The following is a 17,202-nucleotide window of genomic DNA, read 5'->3' on the forward strand; positions in this document are numbered from 1 at the left end:
CAATTGTGATTTAAGCCAGCATATGGAACAAGACCTTTCGTGCCATGATTTCTTGTGCAGAATGACTGTATGATCAGAGGATGAGCAACACTTCAGTCCCATATGTGCAAGCTGCTGTAGTGTCTCAAAACGTGAAATAAGTACAAGATGATAAGTATCTTCACAGCAAATGAATAAGCTCTGCGAGTGTTTCCCACACCCAAGCAATGTGTGCTTAACTTGGCAGGCTCTAAATTCTTCCCAGCTTTAAGCATTTTCCATCTATTTTCAGAAAATAAATGAACATGCAAACAAAGAGAAAGGTGGGGGGGGGGGGGGGAGAATGGACCTTCCATAACCCCTACGATAAAAAAAATCACCTTAACTCCTTGTCTACAAGGATAACAGGGAAGATTTGATCCACACAGATGCTAAACTATCATGTGAGAATGCAGGGACACCATCTTTTGTAGATGGAGTTTTGACGAGACATGGCAAATTTACCAACCCCAGAGAATGAATTTCGCTCCTGCTCGCATTCAGTCTCGGGCCACGTGTACCGCGACTTCTTCACATCTGCATTTTATCGGCAAGTCTATTCTGTGACCTATAACCCCAACAACTCTCTATCCCGTCCATGTTGAATACAGGAAAACATGGTTGGTACACACAGACTAGCTGCGGATTCAGCAGCGTTGCTACACAGCGTCATCTCCAAAGGGTTTACGGAGACACCGACACAGCATTGCAAGCATACTAGACGCCTCCGCTCATTCTGGTGAATACAAAACTGCCACTTTCTCATAGATTTAGACTTTCTGGAAACAGCACATGAAGAATTTGAGAAGTTTCTATAAATAGACAGACTGTTTTTTTTTTCTTTTTTTTTTTGTAAACAAAGCACGTAGTACAGTAGACACAGTCAGTTTTGCAAACAATTTGCACTCGCACAGATGTACCAATCATGGTCGAATGTCCAAATTTTGAGGATGTCCAGGAATAACGTCCACAACGTACAAATGACCAAACCACTGGGAATCAAAGTCAAGCAGTTTAGAAAGAAGAGTAGACTGACAAGGACAACGGCACACGCAATCCGTTTACGACTGACTCCAACGCTCACATCAGATGGTTTTCATGACGACAGAAGACACACAGTATCCTGACTGCCCACGCAATTGCTTGTATTCTTCCTTCTTTATTCAAAAAAAAAAAAATCTAATCTGCTTCTTGATATGGATGCCCTGTGATCTCACAGCTCACAGCAAAATAGTCCTGGTGATTCCTTGCACCCAAAGAACACAGAGGGCGGCCTCACGCTAGCACGATGCCTACGCTGCCTAGGACATGGCGCTCGGCGTCGTTGAGGTGGGCGGCGAACTCTCGATGACACTGATGCTTGGACAGCTCCACCAGGAAATCTGTGAGGTACGACTGGGGGAGGGGTGGGGGTGGGGACAATGAGAAATCGAGATAGCACATTTCAGTCTAGTCTTAATTCTCCCCTCTTACAAATGAAATCATTGTGACAAATCAACAACATTCTCATACAAATCTAAAATAAAAAGTACTGAAAGGAAAAGATACATTTGCGTGTACACATGAACATACAATATATTGTATCTTAACTCTTTATGTGCCACATTCCCACGCCCGACTCAGTCGACGGCGTGTCAAGTTCGCATATTCTGCTCAAACGCACAAACCCGCCCAAACAGATGGATAAATCATCACATGCCAAGGTACATTGACAGCAATTTCTTGTGATTCAAATCTTGTTACATGTAGCTTGCATTTTATGTGTGGACTAAATGTCAGGCAGTATTCCCTAGTGGATTGGCTGGTAAATTCTATGAAAGTTTCTTTCACTGTTTTGTGTGCAAAAGTCATGGCTCTACAATAATATAGTTACTGGTCATTTGAAAGAAAAACGATCACAGATTTGTCACACAATCTATATCTAAGCCAAGCTTGGCAGTTTCTCTACGACTTCACTCGTTACATGTCAAAAGTAACAAAAATCTATGAAAGTTACATAGATTTGCAAAATAGAATGTTTTCACAAAGTATGACTATGTTGCTGTCTCGGAATAATGTGGCACACAGGAGGTTTACAGCATGTACATAAAGAGTCAAGGTACAGGTGGAGGAGACCGTCATCAGTAGGTAGTTTGTTTGACTGGGATAATGGCATGGGGAAACTTTGAGAAGACAGTCCAAAAAGAAATCCTGATTATTTGTGAAGATGATAATTCCATAGACCTCTTATCAAGCCACAGTAGAAGCTTGTCTGAAAGGTCTGTAAAGTGAGACTAGATTTTACACAGAATAATATTCTGTGTAAAATCTAGTCATATTATGACTCATTAGCATCAAAGCATCTCAAGCCAAAGTTTACTTCCAGTATGAAGACATGCTGTTTGTGTAAGGTCAAATGGAACAGCATATCTCTGCCAGGTTTTGCTTTTAAGAAAAAAAAAAAGAGACAGGCTTAATAGACAACTTGTCTCAGTGGTAACACATTGAAGATCAACTTCATCTATCCCCAAGCAAATGAACCATAGGCATGCCTCACCAATGATAGTCCATGGGCCAAGACCCGAAAAATGGGTTATTGGTACCACCTGAGGTCGCAAAACCTTTTTGGTGTCATTTTGTTTGTCGGACATAGATATGCTTATCAAGCTATGATAGCATTTCCAAATGAGTAGCTTAGTCATAATAAATGATTTTTTAACCAATTTGGTCTCGTTTTTTTAATCCCTATACTTCTGAATTGAAACTAACCGCTATACAAAGAAGAGCACTGTCTTCTGTACGTCCACAGGTGTTCTGTTGTAAACGCGGTGCGCTTAGTCTTTATTCAAGGCAGCGAAGGGAATATCCAAAGGGTTATGATGTCAACAGCTGCCACGCGGTGCGCTTAGTCTTTATCTAGAACAATGTACCGTTATCATATCTAAAGTTCCTAATAAAAGGGATTATCTATACTGTTTTTATACTACCCTCTCAACAAATACATCAGTTTTAAACAAAAATCACTCTGTTCATTTACAACATTATTTATTATGATGTATTGTAGTGTACCGGTACATTGTTTTTGCATTATCTTTCATTGTTGGATGGAAATAAGCGACATTGGTGTGGTATTAGCGTTTTCACCATAGCGTTTTCACCGGAAAATGATAAATAATTGAAAAATACGGTAAAATTCATGAGGAATTGCTTTTTTTGTTGTTGTTGTTTTTAGATAAAGGGATATACACTGTATTATAAGCTTTGGATATTCCCTGCGCTGTCTTGAATATTAGACTAAGCGCTGTGGACATCATAACCTTTGGATATTCCTTTCGCTGCCTTGAATAAAGACTAAGCGCACCGCGTTTACAACAGAACACCTGTGAACATACAGAAGACAGTGCTCTTCTTTGTATAGCGGTTAGTCTCGATTCAGAAGTATAGGGATAAAACAACGAGACCAACTTGGTTTAAAATTCATTTATTATGACTAAGCTACTCATTTGGAAATGCTATCATAGCTTGATAAGCATATCTATGCCCGACAAACAAAATGACACCAAAAAGGTTTTGCCACCTCAGGTGGTACCAATATCTGGCCTGGCCCATGGACTATGAAGGTTTGAAGCTCAACATTTGTCACAGTTGTTGTTATTTCAATTTTTAAGGCTCATGTCAGTCAGTTGTGAATATTTACGCCTAATACATACTTAAAATTTGTATACTAGTATCTTGTTTTCATTTAAAAAAAAAACAAATCAAAATCAATGAGGGAGAGAAAAAAAAAAACTATGCTGCATCATTGTCGCAATTTGGGAGATTCTGAACACACTGTCATCACCTGCCATGGACTGTCTTTTACATATTTTCTGGCCAGCCTGGTTCGGTATCAGCAACGAGCCTTGGTTAGTCTCGTTCCAGCCTGACTCACCTGTAGGTCCACTTGATAGAGAGGGTCCTGAAGAGCATCGGGATCGTCTTCCTCATCGGGATCGTCGTCATCAAAGCAGTCGTAACCTGGACAAAAAAAAAAAAAAAAACAAACATTGACAGAGAGAACAATATGATTTGTCTCAGGACTTGAAACATTCCTTCATTTGAATTTTACCAGTTGGTTTTGATACAGAGAGGTGACATGGAGTTTAGTGGAACTATTTGACAAAAATGGGAGGGGAAAATGGTGACTCAGCATGGTTGTCATTGTACTAAAATAAAAACATGATGCTACACAGATAGATAGATGGATAGATAGAAAGAAAGACAGATAGAGATAAATAGATACATACATACATACATACATACATACATACATAGACTTTAATGACAATAAAGGATCGCATTTGTCTAAGCAACTCTTATTTTTCTCCATAGAAATTTAGAAAAAAAAACTAAACAAACAAACAAACATCAAGAATCAACATAGACAAAGACATCACATCACTTAACAGACGTTGCATTTTGCAGTCATCGCAACCCAATATCTCCTCACGCAGGAGAAAATGGTACCTGGATAAGCATCTGCAAAGTCTGTCAGTTGTCCTGTCAGCCCGTGTTCGTTGACCATGACGTCCTCATCGTCGTCATCGTCCTCTTCATCCTCCCAACCGTCATCCTAGAAGAGAATGCAATCAGATAAGAATCAATGGGAGCACAATCTCTGTGAAAACCGATGATGATCTGCAGGAAGTGTGCCTGCACAGAGCTGGCACTAAATTTCATGAGCCATTAGCCGTGGTCACTCTACGCAAAACTACACATAGTTTGCTTTCTGATAACTTCCAGAAGTTTGAGCACACGGTCACACTACCCACAAGACTACGCACAGTTTCAGTGATGCAAACTACCTGTAGTTTTGGCATCTCACATGCATCATGCTCCACATGGGCATAAACCGCATGTCCTCCTTGATAGTAAAAAAAAAATGCCAATGCTCAACAGCGTGCAAACGAATGGATAATGTTCATAAACAACACGATACATCAACCACTCATTTTTTCGCGAGGAGCGAGAAACTTCTCAAGTGCACGCAGGAAGTTTCGTGGGAAGTTTTGCTGGTAACTTTTCGAGAAGTTTGCGGTCATACTGCTGAAATTAGCAGTATACTTGGTAGTGTAATCACACGTAGTTCCACCTAGTTCCAAATAGTGGGAGTGCTGCTATTGCAACATGATGATTTGACGTCCAGTAAAATGGCATACACAGACAGCAGAAGAGGAAAGATCATTCATAGATCATTCATGGGTTTAACAGAAATCAAAGCCAAATATATTTGGTCACTGTTAGTGACACATACATGTAGCAGTGCCCACACACAAAAGAAATGAAGGAAAGGCATGATTTACACTAAAACGGTGTTGCCATCTGCTCCCTTGCCCAAGTATCCACACTTTGTTTTTCCCAACTGCAGATAACAGTGCAATTTATACAATGCCGTCTATTAAACCACAGTAACATGGGGAGTGTATCAAAAAAATCTTTATATGAATTCATATTTCTCCAGCAAACCCTTTACAAATGACTGATAAAGCCTTAATGTCGAGTGACAAAGAGAGTAAACCCTGAAATGAGGAACTAATTTATAAAGCGCTTGATGTCATGCCGCAGATTCTTTCTCAAAATCATACCAGAGATACCTTTTTGTATGATTAACTCCCACAGACCACACTTTTCTATCACAAAGCATGCACATGTTGGCCTGCCCCACTTGCTACAAGGCACCACGCTGGGTGCTGCATCCATGGAACCCAAGGACGGATTCTTTTTTTGCACCATACCTCCAAGTCTTCCCCTCCCGCCGATGCCTGCCGGGACGTTGTCGTCTCCATGGCGTTAGATAACTCATTGATGAGGAGCTTGTAGATCTTGATGTGGATCGGGATGGATGTCCACTGCTCCGGCACTGACAAGGAAAAATAGATTGACATCCAAGGACAAACGCGCAAAAAAATAATTACTTTAGGGTAATTTGCCCCAAATGTACACATGGAATCAGTGAATTGCAAAAATGCTATCAGAAACTATCACTGAAGTTTGGGGAAAATTGGATAATTTGTTCAACAGATATGGACTGGATTCTATGAAGACATTGGTGGATAGGAAATCTACAGGTACGACAGTGAGTGATAGTGCAGTATAAAGAAAATATAAAGAGAATTCAACATATTCCTACTTTTCTAGCCTAATGAAAGGCTGGGGAAATATTTGTATATGTTGCTAATATCATGCCACTATAGTGACATAACAAACTCTTGTATCATTCTTATCTAGCAATGATGGCATATCGATTTAACCATAACTTTGAACAAATTCACTGTACAATTTTCCTCAAACTTCCTCAGGGATATAGTCCTACTAATATTTCTCCATTGACTGGCTCAATATAAATTCCACTGTAACTATCATTTTTCATTTTTCTCTCATTTTTAGAGACAAAAAATAAGTTATGATGGTTGGCTTCAAAGACTATGGACATAAAAGAACTAAACTGACATGAATCGCCTGCAATATGGCTGCACTAATGCTAGTACAAAATGGAGATGTTTGCAAAGGAGTATGCAACAAAACTCCATTCTATTTCTTTCCTACATTTTCTTATGGTCCTGCTTTGCTTGAAGAAAAAAAAAAATCTACTTACTGAAAGAATAAACAAAATACAAGTGCAAATACACTGGGTAAACAGGTAAAAAAAAAAAAAAAAACCATGTCAAATATTACTGCTGTAGGACTGTGATGTGCATGTCTGAAATATCTCTCATACATCTTGCAGAGTATCCCTGACAGATTCAAAATGAATTTTGCAGAAAAGCAGCGACCATCTTACTTTGTGCAGCCTTTGATCTTGTCCTGATGCCCTCCCCCGGTGTGAAGACCTGGTCTCCCTTGACAACGATGCCATGTAGTCTGCTGTCGTTAGTCGTGATGGCGTACTCCAACAATTTGGCCAGTGCCATAATGCTGTTACATTAACAAATTTGTTTGTTTGATTGTTTTTTTTTTAAGATAGGATGATAAATATGGAAGGAGAGTAAAGCTACATTTAGGACTAAAAGTACCTAAAATATTGTAGTGAAGATTGAAAATTGATAGAAAACTTGATTGATTGAAAAAAAGATTGATAGAAAAATTGTAAAAATTACTTCAGGGGCCCGTTTCATAAAACTTGTCATTAAGTGACAAGTTGTCACAGATGTGACAAGCTACTGAAATCCTTGCATCTGATTGGCTGAAAGCAAATTTGTCACAGAAATGTGGCACTTGTCACTGATAACAAGTTTTATGAAACGGGCCCCAGGAGTAGAAATGTACACTGTATGCATATAATTCAACATGGAATTCCCAGTGTCTATGGTCGCTGAAAGGTAGTGAATGTCAATGGTTACATTTGGTCACATGTTCAATATACATGTGTATTTCTTCCTTCAGCACGTTGAATTTTATTCACAATCTTCATTATGTATGAACATTAGGTAAAAAAAACTTGTCACTCCTAGCAAATGTCTTGTCCTAATAGTGGTACAACACAATGTTGTGAATATTCTGTCCCATCAAAGCAGTGGTCTCCATTTAACCAAGTCACGCTGGAGTGGCGGAAGCTGTACGTGCGACAAACGCCTTTTCAACTCACCTGACTTTGCTGTCATAGGCTCCGTAGAACATGTTCTGCCTGGCGACCCAGTCTGTCATGACGTAGTGCAGGGCAGACTTACCCGTGGGCCCCGGAACATTGACGAGGAACTCGAGGACGTCCTCTAACCGTGTGTGCATTAGGTGAGCAAACACCATAATGAGAGACTGTGTGGTTTGCGAGGAACAGGGGAAAAAAAAGGGGGGAAAACAGCACAAGATAAACAAACATATTGAAGAGCTTCCAAAGCACATCTCAAAACCACAGGGGAACCTTGTTATCAAAGAGGTCATGCTCTTATAACGATGATTTTGGAGGTCCTAACTCTGTATGCTTCTTCATTTTTGTTCAATGATACAGTGAGAAACCTGATAAAGCAAGATAATTGTCACGGTTTCTATGCACTTGTTATAATAAGGTTCCCTTGCATTCTTCAAATTCATACATTGTAACATTGAATACTGACATTTAACAAATGACATAGACTAAAAAGAACACAATGAAGTGCAAATTCACAATCAGCATTTGAATGAAACATCGTTTGCAAATTTGTTTTTGAGATCAAGACTGACTTTTCGTAAATCGTAGAAATGAAAAGACATGGTTACATTGATTTTTTTTTTTAAACATGAAGGGTAAAATCCACAGGAAACAAACTGAAGATATGTATTCACAGCAATTAAGTACAGTAGGTGTGTAGAATTAGGGCTGAAGATTTATATTGATGAAAAATTTCACAACACATGGTGTCTGGTCTGAATATCAAAGCATCTGAAATAAGTTATCATCTAGTACATCAGGGCTGCACACTAACCCATTTCTTCTACTGGTCCGACCTGTCTGTCAGACCAGTAGGTACCCAGTTTTTCCATTTTTTACTAGTAAATTCCAGAACAAGTTATTGGTACGACAGTGATTTTTACTGGTCAGGGACAGTCGGACCAGTGCCAGTGTGCAGCGTTGAGTACATGTATGACATCACGCAACACTAGGATAAAAAAAGCAAGCTAATTTGAGAGTTGACGGCACATTGGGAGAATACAACACAGAACTAAACATTGTTGGCTAACAACCAGATGAGCTCTATCCCAATTTTGGGGGCTTTTGAGTTATTGGTATTATGTTGTAGAGCTCGATCTCCTCTACATTATGGCATCAATTTTGAATTATTTTCATTTTCAGTAAAATGTTAAAAAATAAAACCATGGGGGTGCTATTCTACCCTACATTTGGAACAATGCTTTATAAATCTACACACTTTTGGTTCAATAAACCTTTTATTTCATGAAAATTGATTGTTTTGTTTGTATTTACACTCAAATCTTAGAACATGATAGCAGCCCTCTGGTTAATTCAGAACTGACGACATGCTATATAGAAATGCCTCACTCATGAATGTCTGCTGAAACTTCAGCCCACCTGTGTGACGCTCAGCGTCTCCGCAATCTGCATCTTGCTGAGGACGGCGCGGAGTATGAGGTCCTGGTCGGCGCCCAGCGAGTTGCCCGCCTTGGAGATCAGCACGGCCACGAGCCGACCCACAAACGAGGCCGTGTACTCCGACGTCTGCGGGCTGAGCAGCCGCGAAATGACCTGGCAGGTGTAGTACATGCCCGTGTTGCCGGCGTCGTCCCGCCATGCCTCAACCTGGTCCAAGGCTACTGAGATGTAACCCCGTAAGCACTCACCACCGCTCTGAGAGATACAAAGGGGACCAGAGACAAGGGGAACAAATTGATTTGATTGGAATTCATTTGTTTTATCTGACTGATTAGAAAGCAATATACAGGTCTGCCAACATTCCCACATCCAAATCAGGGAGATATCTGTGTGTTACATGCATTTCAATAGGCGAAAATAATTCCCAAATGAGGGAGATTTTAATATTCTCTTATTCAGACATGAACACATTTTGACATTTTCAGGGAGGCTCCCACAGAATCAGGGAGACTTGGCAGCTTTGAATATAGGCATATAAACAAGAAAACATAAGATTGATGGCTTTCAATAGGTCCTCACCTAAGGACTACGCAATGAGGATAAACAGCCTTTTAATCTAGGGGCACAATAGAAGCGCTCAGGGAACTTGAACCAGCCAGAGAACTCATAATCAATTGTCTGTGGTCCTATCAACTGGGCTAAAGCAGTGGTTCAATTATCCTCATGGTTTTTGATTGATTGATGGATTGAATGGTTTACTGATCATCAAACTTCGCTGCCCAATGGCTGAATTTTGGCTGATTACAGGGATAAAAGTACAGTAAGATAAAATAAATTACCTACACAAAATACGAACAAAATCATTGCAACAACAAAAACAAAAATCATTCGTACTAGTGGCAACACATAAACATACTTCGTCACTGGGGTGACAAGGCCTTGTATCTGCAATTTTGGTGAAAATGACTTTTTTTGATTAATGGTCATTTAATCAGTTAAGTGATGTCCTGTCCAAATCCTACTTGTCTAACCCCCAAAATGAAGCCACCACAGCATGTCAAAGGAATGTCTATCTAATTGGATACAGTGCTTTGGCTGCCATGTTTTCTTGCTCTCCTGAACATTTGACATTTTGTAGATACGAGGTCTTGTCGCCCCGCGACGATATATAAATCATATTACAACAAAGGCAGAGATTAGTGAAAAAAATCAAACCCAGTTTACATATATGCACCTTATATCCTCCATTACTGACATGCCACACAACCCTTTCCAGCTAATAAAAAGGGGTTTGGGCTTGAAGACAAAAGAGAACTGCTGGAATAAAGTCTTGGGGTAACCCAGCTTGATGGAAGTCTCTGACTTACTCTTTGAGAGAGCTTTACATGAACAAGGGACTGTTATAATGGATACATCATGAAAGGAACCTAATCAAACTTTATTCAATCATTTGTTAGAGCAGAGTTTTGTGGGTGATGTACACAGCACATTCACTTCTATTCACTCCTCCACAGACACATGAATATATCAAAATTTCATCGACTTATCACACTTTTCACGGGATGCCGATCCAAGTGGAAACAGGCCCTACACAAATTATCTTAGATGGTTTGTCCCAATTTAAAATTTTGATTTAACACCGTACCTTCAGCACTTGGGCAACTATAGAGTATACCAGTGATGATGTTACAAACTTTTGTTATAGTTTGGGTTAGAACCAGGTGTGAGCATAAGCACTGAAGCAGGGTGAGGTTGTTCAGAACTAGTTTCCATGGCAATGAATGGTTATGACATGACACTAGGGTACTCCATTCCCGCTTAATATCTTTTGTGATGCCCTCTCAACAAACCTGCATGACTGAGCTGTCGTCTGACCTCAGCGTACAGTGCGCCACCGCTGGGAAGGCCTGCTTCATTAGGAGGTCAGTGAGGGGAAGAGGGCTGTTTCGGACTATCGTACACAGGATGTCAATGGCTGCCTGGTATGAGAGAGAGAGAGATGGGAATAGGAGGTACTTTCACACTGCAAAGTTTTTCACAGTTTGGTTTGGTTTGGTTTATTGGTGTGTTCATTTGTTTTGTTTTTTGCATATTTCAAACACAAACAATACTATACATAAAATGATACTTAAATACTATGAGATCCATTAAATCCAAAACAACATAGAAGTTACAGTAAGACATAAAATATAATTTAATGAAATTATAAATTTACATATCATTTCTTACTAATGATACTATTAAATTTTCAAGTCAACATGTCATAAATTTCTTGAAAATGATGATTGAAAGGTACAGGAGATCACCATCATGCATGTATTAAGCAGTTGCTTGAATTCCATGGCAGTCCCAAGAAAACAAACTACATGGGCTTGGGAAAAATAACAACAAAAAAATTCATAAAATATCACATGGATTTAATTGAATATGAGTCAGCACAGAGTTACTCAAATATCTGTCTAGCGTGGAACATTTCTTCATGTTTTCCCCAACTGAGAGCTTAGTTGCATAAACATATTGCAAATGATAAAACATAAGAAGAACAATGCCTCAGTGCAAACAATATAAAATTGTCATCGCGTATGCAATGTTGAGAGCTGAGTGACAGCTAACTTGGAATGAAGATGGAAAAAATGAAAAAACTGAAGAAAATGATGAATTGACAATGTTTTCATTAATGTAAATATGTTCATTTTATACAGATATCAATCATTGTAAATGCTTGTTTGTAAACACATGTTTTCGTTAATATAAATATGTTCATTTCATACACATATCAATCATTGTAAATGATTCATTTATATGCTCTTATTCACTGTTGAAAATATATTCTTGTTGAGACTCTCATACTCCTGATCGGGGGTCGATAGAGTTTAATAAAATCTTACATTTTACATGGAAATGTGATTTTAGTAAATCGGGTATGAACTGCACATCTGAGAGGTGCTAAAGCTACATTCTCTGAGAAATCAGGAGAAAATGATGGGAGATGGTGCAGAAACTTACCGACTGGATGCCCATGGGGACCTTGTCTGAGGCAGCGTTGAAGATGCTGAGGAGGGTGGGGATGAGGCGCTCCTGGAGGGGGAGGGTGCAAGCCTCGTTGGAGCACAGTTCCTTGTAGATGTCTTGCACTAACGAGATGAGCAGGGGATCTGAGGAGGGCAAGCAAGAACCCCCAGGGTCAGATAGGGATGTAGGTTCCAAGTAGAGTTAAGGGGGGGGGGGGAAGAACTATTCTCAGATATCATGATCCTACTAGCAATGTCAAAATGAGTTCAAAGAATTTAAATGATTACTGTAAATCTAGAAGTATTTGCATTGTGTAACTTTCACAAACTTTGCAAAAAGATTTGCAAAAGTAAAATGCACACGAAAGTCTTTGTCTACACAATGCAATGAATGCCAGTACAATGCCGTACAATCACTGTGGTCAGCAATTTGTGAAAGTTTTGTGCCACAGAAGTTTCTTATTTTGCACTACTACACAACAAATATTGGATTACTCCAAAATTACTCTCTGAAATCACAGGATAAATAGGAAGGGCATTCTCTGGAAGCAAGAACAAACATGTCCTTTGATCTGGGAAAAAAGTGATACAAGGCTGAATATTTTGTAACTCTCCTTAACATTGCACCATGTTACACATGCCCCTGTCATGAAGTCCTCAATAAAACCATCACTGGGGATACGTTCATGGGATTACACATTACTGCATGGTTAGTGTACAAAATTTACATAGACTGAAAACTTGATGAAAATGGTCATGAAAATGGTTTGGTGAAAACACCTTTATATGACATAGTTTTCAACAACAGCGTGTCAATTGATCATTCTATCCGGGGTCTTCATGAAAATGTCAGCTAATCAAACATATCATGAAAAAACAACAACAACAACGGAATAAACTTTATAATCAAAACAACAAGAATGGAACAAACTTTATAATCATTGTTCTTTAAAGGAAACCTCCGGATGATTTTTAGACTTTTACATTTGAACAACTATAAATTAGTTATACCGAGGACAGAGTTTCAGAATTTATAGTGGTTGGGTTAAGGAATAAGAATGTTTTCAAAATTTACAACAAATTGCCATGAACAAGGATGATGACATGGCAGCCTCAGCATAAGAATACATGAGTTGGGGCTCAAGCAAGCAGAACAAAAGAAGATGGCATGCCTACATTCTACACAGGTGAACTTGTTCAGCAAGTGGTATTGTAATGGAATTACACTGCTACATTTCTGAAATATGTGAGGCTCCTATGTCATCAACACTGTTCAGTGTAATTTGTTTGAGATTTTTCAGAGTATTGTTTCTCGGCTCAAGGACCACAATAATTTCCATAAATCTATACATGGAGCTTTATCGATTTATTTACTACATGATGTGGAAATTATGAAAATTGTCTGGAATGCCCCTTTAATGTGTGTTTTTTTTTCTCTCACCTTGACTGTACTTGAGGAAGACTGCATTAGCAAGAGGGGTAACTCTACTTTCACACTGTGCTGTAAACGACTCATCAACCTGTTACAAAGCAATACGAAGAAAGTCCATTCATTTGCAACATTCAAGGTCTATTTTTTTTTGTGTGCTCATAAAGCACTGTTACTTGCACATGCTAAAACTTGCTGTGTGCAATTAACACATGCACCCGAGCAACAGTACTCATAATCTAATTTTTCCCTTATCTAATTCCTGTAAAAATGAAATTGTGACAAGAGCAGAGTCAAATGGGGTCGAGATTACTACAAGCAAATTCTGTCTATTTTTCAGGAGGCTCTGTGCAAGCAGACATGGTTATCAGGGACCTGCTTTCCTGTCTCTAGACCTGTCCTGGTTTTGCTTCCACTCCTCCCATCCCTCCCTAGAACAAAGAAAGACAGATAGACAAACAAACAAACAAACAAACAAACACACGCAAACATACAAACATAAAAGCTACCAAAGCAAGTTCACAAACAAGCAAACACACAATGTGACTACACCATCAAACTTCTTTTTGGAATGCATGAATTGCAATGAAAAATTCACTGGGTGCATTTAGTATCCCTTCTCAATTATGGTATTTATCACAACCAGCAAAAAAAGACCATCTGCTTTTGTTCAAAACAACATCCCTTCACAAGCACTATAATACATACTCACAGTAGCACTCGGTCCACACTGCCAGATGAAGGCTACCAAATCTTGCAGCCAAAACATGATCTTCTCATTTACCCTGCCTTGCAAGACAACTGACTGACTTGACCTTCTTTCAATGCTTTCCAATCTTACGCACCATGCCTCTGAAATCAACTTCCATCAAACACCCACACTGCAACTCTCACTTGCAACTTTAAGGGTACTGCTGAAGACTTAAACACCAGTCAGATTTTCCTGCATTTCCTCTTTGCTAACTGCTGCTGAACCAATTTGTGCGAGAGCGCAGTATAAATTACCGCATTATAATAAATACACAAACACATCGAAAAGCAAACAACCAAACGCTAGAAAAGAAGCTACTGAGACCAAGCTGACCGTTAGGACTATGCTGACGGTCTCCAGGACCAGGGACAGGATGTCCGAGCCAAACTGCGAGAAGGTGGCCAGCTGCACCAGCCCCTCCATGATGGGCGAAAGGAACGGGTGGAGGATCGCCGTGCTGTTGGCGCTCTTCAGGTGCTCGCAGAAGCCGTAGATGGCGCGCACCGCCGATATCCGCACCGAGGGCGGGTGGGGCTCGTGGAGTCCCGTGACAGTGAATTGTAAGAAACTGGCGAAAGAACCAGGACGAGATCGAGAGAAAGCAAAGCATACAGCACATTATCTCTCAAAACGGTAGGATAAGATCTTAAGTGAAGGAGTGTACAATGACTGGACACTAGAAACAAGCAAAACATCAAATACAGCTATCTACACATCAAGACCCCCTTTAATACGGAAAATACACATACCTCCACATCTCTATGTAAAGTGCTGTTAAACCACTTTATTCAAGAGTGCTTTATCAATAAGTATAGAATTACTACATAATCATCATTATCAATATACAAGTGTATACATGCACACAGATATATATTCATTAATTTAATTCGAACCCCTACCTCCCCCCCCCCCCCAACATACACCAAAAAAAAGAAAAAAAGAAGATGAAGAAGAGGGGAATAATGGGTAAAAAAAGAAAAAATATGCTGCATGAGTTCATATCATTACTGTACCTTTGCACTAATTCTGGAGTCATGACTTGTGAATATCTACTGGCCATCCAGAGAGCTCTCCCTAGTAAAAATGGTGAAACTGCAGATGAAAGGAACACACAAAAAAGGAAACAAGCAAACCCAAAAAGAAAAGTGTAAAAAATAACTGCAGAGAATCCATTAACAACATTGCTTCAACAAAAACAGATATCACATAGCAACATCGCATTTTGATGTCATCTTTTACTGTTTGAATAGAGAACATTGACAATGACCTTTTCCTCTCCACTTTGGTAACATCTCTCGTTTTCCATACATTCCAGTCACAAACATAAACAAGTGATCGAGGGAGAAATGGTCAGATACTTTGAGAGCGACGCGAAGACATCCCCTCCAACAATCATCACCATCGGCCACCATTAACGAGAGAGACGACATCCCGATTTCCCAACTCACCAGTTTGCTGCAGATCTTCTAGGACTATGGTCGTGAGAAACCTGGTGAGATTGAACGACAGCTTGCCCTTGGCCACCTTGTCAATGATTAGCGACTTGATGGAGCCTAGACCTAGTAAACATGATTCGTGGACCTTCCACCTGGCAAAGGAAGGAGAGATACAAAGGCCTTAAATTTCAGTTTCGATTTATTTTCATATTTTTCGATAAAAAATACATCAAAATTTACACAAAATTAAATAATACATGATATCCAGCTAGGAAGCATAAATAGAATATTGCAAACATATGAAACGTAGTGGTCGATCTATGAAAGTTGGAATCTGAGAATGAATGCTACAGAAACATGATGGAACCTACTTAGAAGCAAGCTCATCGAGCGTAGGTCCCACTTAAAATCGAGCGCAAGGATTGAGATGAGGAGCACGGGTACAACAAATGACCCAAAAATAGAGAAAAACTAGAAATGTCGCTAAGGCAACTGGTATGCCTCCGCCATAATGCATGATTCTCCTAATAGGTCTATAGTTCAAGAAGACAATGTGTGATTACATTGTCACAAAATTGGCAAAATATTAAAATGACAAGTTTGTCACAAATATGTTGAATATTCACCTTCCTTGACCTATATTTGTAGGTTTAATTGGATGAATAGGAGAGCATGTATTTGGGGATTTAAGGACTTTAACATGACTTTGACCCATTCATAAGTCTATAATGCATTGAGTAATTTTCAAGGCATGGAGAAAAAGTGCAATTTCTGTATTGCAAATTTCATTGTTATCATTTTCATCTGGTCTTTGACCCTAAAATTCATAGGATAATCACTGTCAGGCACAACATGCATAAATATGTAGTAAGTTTCAAGATAACTTGAGCCACTTCTGAGATATGGAGGAAAAAGTTAGTTCAGCACTTTCCCTTGATCTTTGACCTTTTGACCTTTGAGGCAAACAAAAAAAAAAGAAGAAAAAAGAAAGTTTCCAGAGAATCTCTATTAGGGATTACATGCATACACCAAGTGTAAAAAAAAAAATGATAATCCTGCTGGCATTGCATAAATATGAGGGAAATACAGTGTAGTAAGATTTCGAAGTGTTGCCCTTGACCTTTGACCCCTGACCTTTGACCCATGAACCCTAAATTCTCTAGATAATCACTGCCAGTCAGTACATGTATATATACTATGTTCCATGAAGATACCTTGAACAATTTTCCAAGATACGGAGAAAAAAGTGAAGTTTTAATATTTTTACTTGACCTTTTGACCTTTGACCTCATGACCCCAAACTTTCACAAGAGAATCTTAATTGGGTAATACATGTATACACTAAGTTTCAAGAAAATATCTTCAAGCATTGCATAGTTATGGTGGAAATAGTGAAATTTTACGTATTTGACCTTGACCTTTTGACCTTTGCCCTTGAGCATGTGCACCCAAAAGTTGATAGGCACAACTTCACCCCCTAATACACATACATGCCAAGTTTCATTAGGATACCT

General features: G+C 39.2%; 1 protein-coding gene across 1 annotated transcript in view; it reads right to left on the reverse strand.

The window, feature by feature from the left end:
* Positions 1-1,157: 1,157 nt before the first annotated feature.
* Positions 1,158-17,202, reverse strand: part of LOC139710451 (importin-9-like) — a 37,789-nt gene continuing 21,744 nt past the window's right edge. The window contains exons 11-23 of the mRNA XM_071622368.1: positions 15,701-15,840; positions 15,266-15,344; positions 14,586-14,820; positions 13,514-13,592; positions 12,068-12,216; positions 10,912-11,040; positions 9,041-9,316; positions 7,622-7,788; positions 6,818-6,951; positions 5,772-5,896; positions 4,504-4,609; positions 3,929-4,014; positions 1,158-1,413 (exon numbers count right to left, since the gene is read on the reverse strand). Of these exons, the coding sequence (XP_071478469.1) occupies positions 1,294-1,413; positions 3,929-4,014; positions 4,504-4,609; positions 5,772-5,896; positions 6,818-6,951; positions 7,622-7,788; positions 9,041-9,316; positions 10,912-11,040; positions 12,068-12,216; positions 13,514-13,592; positions 14,586-14,820; positions 15,266-15,344; positions 15,701-15,840 (1,825 nt within the window). The 3' untranslated portion in view covers positions 1,158-1,293. The remainder of the gene's footprint in view (positions 1,414-3,928; positions 4,015-4,503; positions 4,610-5,771; positions 5,897-6,817; positions 6,952-7,621; positions 7,789-9,040; positions 9,317-10,911; positions 11,041-12,067; positions 12,217-13,513; positions 13,593-14,585; positions 14,821-15,265; positions 15,345-15,700; positions 15,841-17,202) is intronic.

This window comes from Diadema antillarum, unplaced genomic scaffold, assembly GCF_040938485.1.
Source record: "Diadema antillarum isolate AM-2024a unplaced genomic scaffold, OU_Dant_1.0 seq00001533_RagTag, whole genome shotgun sequence".
NCBI lineage: Eukaryota > Metazoa > Echinodermata > Echinoidea > Diadematoida > Diadematidae > Diadema > Diadema antillarum.